This window comes from Nicotiana sylvestris, chromosome 9 (genome assembly GCF_000393655.2).
Source record: "Nicotiana sylvestris chromosome 9, ASM39365v2, whole genome shotgun sequence".
In the NCBI taxonomy this organism is placed as follows: Eukaryota; Viridiplantae; Streptophyta; class Magnoliopsida; order Solanales; family Solanaceae; genus Nicotiana; species Nicotiana sylvestris.
This window is the reverse complement of record NC_091065.1, coordinates 25532246-25536337: the sequence shown is the minus strand read 5'-3', so window position 1 is coordinate 25536337 and position 4092 is coordinate 25532246. Positions and strand designations below refer to the sequence as shown.

General features: G+C 38.2%; 1 protein-coding gene across 1 annotated transcript; it reads left to right on the top strand.

The window, feature by feature from the left end:
• The first annotated feature begins 2225 nt into the window (after nt 1-2225).
• LOC138877357 (uncharacterized) lies at nt 2226-4092 on the top strand. The gene is made up of 3 exons (XM_070156961.1): nt 2226-2386; nt 3243-3483; nt 3700-4092. The coding sequence occupies exons 1-3, from the start codon at nt 2226-2228 to the stop codon at nt 4090-4092; spliced, it is 795 nt and encodes a 264-aa protein (XP_070013062.1).

Here is a 4092-nt window from a genome sequence, read left to right as displayed (position 1 = left end):
TCCGGAAAATAGTGATCACGCAGTAAATAACATGCTTTGCACCAACGAAAGTAATAAACATAGCAAAACAAGTAAACGACATCACCCTTCATGCTTTTACTCTCATCCTCACCATAAGAAACAATAGAAACATCACGGCATCACCCTTCGTGCATTAACTCTCTCATAACATGGCACGACATCACTCTTCGTGCATTATCACTCATATAATATGGCACGGTATCACCTTTCGTGCATTATCACTCACTCACAAAATATTGCACGACATCACCCTTCGTGCTTTAATACTCTCCCTCACCAAAACAATGAACAATAACAACAAGGAGATAGAAATATCAAGAACCAGTCTTACTTCAACATTTAAATCCACAATACCAACCTCAACTCCGAGTCAATACTCAATCAATATCAAATTCCGTAAAACATGATAAGAGTTGCTCAACACATGAAATAACAAGTCTAAACATGAATAATATGATCAAAGAGTACAAAAGTTATAGGAATAAGTCTCACTCGCATGCTATAACTCGACAACAACGTATAGGTGCTCGTCACCTCACCTATACATTGTACTCAACACCCAAACACATAATAAATAGGCAAATAATACCTAATCCCTCAAGCCAAGGTTAACCACGACACTTACCTCGCGCTAACGGCCAAACTCAAAGTTCAATCACAACTTTCTCCTTCACACAAGCCTCTAGACAATAGAATCTAGCAAATTACCAACCAAACGATTCAATTTAAGCCTTAGGAACTACCCACGATAGCAAGGAATTCAATTTAAGCCAATTTTAAAAAAGTCAACACCCAGGCCCGCTTGGCCCTAACCTTCGGACCAAAACCTGATTACCCATTCACCCCCGAGCCCAGATATACAATTGGTTTTGGAATCCGACCTCAATTTGAGGTCTAAATCCCCAAATTTCAAAATTCCTAAGTTCTACCCAAAAATCCCCAATGCCACCATAAAAAACCTTAGATTCTAGGATGAAATCTTGTAAAAAGAAGTAAAAGAATGAAAGAAATGAGTTAAGAATCACTTACTTATGATTTGGGGAAGAAAAAGTGTTTGGAAAATCGCCTCTTGAGGTTTAGGTTTTGAAAAATAGGAGAATGAATGAAAAATCTCGTCTAAGTCCCTTTTACACAGTTGCAGATGTCGCATTTGCGACCCGAGCTTCGCAAATGCGAGGAGCCCCACACCTCTGTTGCCTTCGCAATTGCAAACTTAATTCTTTGCAAAAGCGACCAAAATATCGCATTTGCGATCACTGCTTACCCCACCTTACTTCGCAAATGCTAAGATTTTCTGCTTGGCCTAGCTACTCTTCGCAATTTCGATGAGTATCTCGCAATTGCAACACTGTCAGGCTTCGCAATTGCGAGATCAGAGGCCATCACCAGAGCAGGAACGCCAACAACGTTCCTAAGTCCATGTTTCATTCCGTAGCCTATCCGAAACTCACCCGAGCCCTCGAGGCTCCAAACCAAACATGCACACAAGTCTTAAAATATCATACGAACTTGCTCGCACGATCATATCGCCAAAATAACACCTAGAACTATGAATTTAGCACCAAATTGCATGAACTTTTCAAGAAAGTTTTGAAACTTCTAACTTTTCAACCAAAGGTCCAAATCACGCCAAATCAGTCCCGTTTCTCACCAAATTTCACAAATAAGATATAAATATCATAACGGACTTGAACCGGGATCCGGAACCAAAATACGAGCCCGATACCAACAAGATCAAATTCGGAATTCCATTCCGGGAATACGCCTAGGTCCCATATTTTACTACGGACCCACCGGGACCGTCAAAATAGGGGTCCGGGTCTATCTACCCAAAACGTTAAGCGAAGTCAATTAAAATCAACCTTTCAGGCAAAAAATTATTATTTATTCAATTTTCCACATAAAGGCTTTTCAGAAGCACGTCCGGACTACGCACACAAATCGAGGAGGGATAAAATGAGCTTTTTAAGGCCCCAGAAAAAGGAATCGAGTTCTAAAACAAAAGATGACCTTTTGGGTCATCATATTAGCACTACTTGAATCCTGAAGGGCCACACCGTTATGTTTAGAATTTTAATAATGATCAATAATCCAAAAAATCTTTGACTAATGATATATTCTTGTATGTAAAAAAGAAGGAAAAAATGTTGATAGAATGAAAGAAGATCCTACTCAACTGCTATGTATTTTGAATTTGGCTGTACATGGAAAATAAATCAATCAGCCTAAGAACAAAGAAGGAAAGTCAATCAATCAGCATTGTTAAAGATTCTCAAATACACAAGAATGTGAAGAGAGCTAATCACGGCCGGAGATCAAATCCAGAAGATTCTGCAGAAGCTAAAGTCAAGGAGGAACGAAGGAAGTAATTCACCAAGATTATCTCAAATCAAGGAGGAATGAAGGAAGCAATTCATTAAGAATAAAGATGAATCTAGATACCATTTCAAGCTAGATTCAAAAGGCTACCCTTGGGTCTTTCTCTTAGATGTATATGCCTCACAAGGAAAGGACTCCTAGAATTGCTGCAATACAATCCCAGATGACAAGGAAGCAGAAGACTCATCAAGCTATAAAGGAAGAAGCAGAAGAACATTCAAAGGCGCACAACTACATCATCTGTTTGAAGCCTTTCTAGTTCTTAGTACAAACATTGTATTCTTGAGTCTACAAGTGTCACAAAAGATAAGAAGAGTTAGAACACAAAACGAGAGTTGTGTCAACATTGAAAATCATTGTTTATGTATATTGTTGGTGGTGAACGTTAAAATCATCACTACTGTAAACATTTATCAAAGATCTAAGAGAACCCTTGTGACCCAAGGAAACTGGAAGTAGGTACCACACCGGTACTGAACCAGTATAAAAACTATTGTCTCTTCTTTACCTTTCTATTCATTTAGTTCATTTCCTCTGAAATCATTCGCTGTGCAAAGTCTAGTCGGCTAAACTTACACTTAGTCACCTAAGGTTTTTAAATTGGTTACAATTCACCCACCTTCCCCTTTTGTACTCTCAATTAGTATCAGAGAAAGGCTCATGAACTTTGCTTAACAGAAAGTGAGGAAAAGATCATGGGATCAGATACAGTTGTTGAAGCATTATTTCAAGAAGGAACCTCTCAGGTACGGCCCCCACACTTCAACGGTCAACATTTTTCTCACTGGAAAGTGCGCATGAAGACTTACACTATGTTATATTAAAGTTTGGCGCGTGATCAGAAGGGGAAATCTTCCAATTCCACCAAAGAAAGATGGCAATGGTCAAGTCATAGTATCATCTGTTCCTCTTGATTTAGATGAGTATACTGAAGAACAATCAGCTGTTATAACAGTGAATGCTAAGGCAAAAAATTTGTTGTACAATGCTATTAGTGGAGAAGAATATGAAAAGATATCAAGCTACGAAACTGCAAAGAAGATGTGGGGTAAATTAGAGGTCACATATGAAGGAACCAACAAAGTGAAAGAAAGCGGGATAAATCTCCTAGTTTGAGACTATGAATTATTTCAAATAAAGGATGGAGAATCAGTAGAGGAAGTGTTCTCCAGGTTCAACAAAATCCTTGGAGACTTAAAATCATTTGGTAGACCAATCAAAAGCGGATAACAGGTGAGAAAAATTCTGAGAAGTCTTCCCACAATTTGGCAACCCAAAGTCATTGTCTTGGAATGTCAGGATCTTGACAAAATATCCTATGATGAACTCAGAGGTAATCTAATTGTATTTGAGAAAACACACTTAGACGGGCAGATTCAACAAGAAAAAAAGAAGACAGTTGCATTCAAAGCAACTGTAGCAGAACCAGAAAATGAGGAAGAAGAGGAAGGAGAAGAACAAAATGAAAACATAGCTGTTCTCTCCAAAGTTATGACAAGCATGATGAGGAAAAACAGAAATAGCAAGAGAGGTAAATCAAACTTTAGAAAAGGAAGGATGAACAATGATAATGATAAAAATGATGGAAAATGCTATGAATGTGGAAAACATGGACACATTCAAGCCGAATGCCTTGAACTGAAAAAGAAACTAAGAAAAAATGTTCAAAAGAAGAAGTCTTTTGGAGCTTAG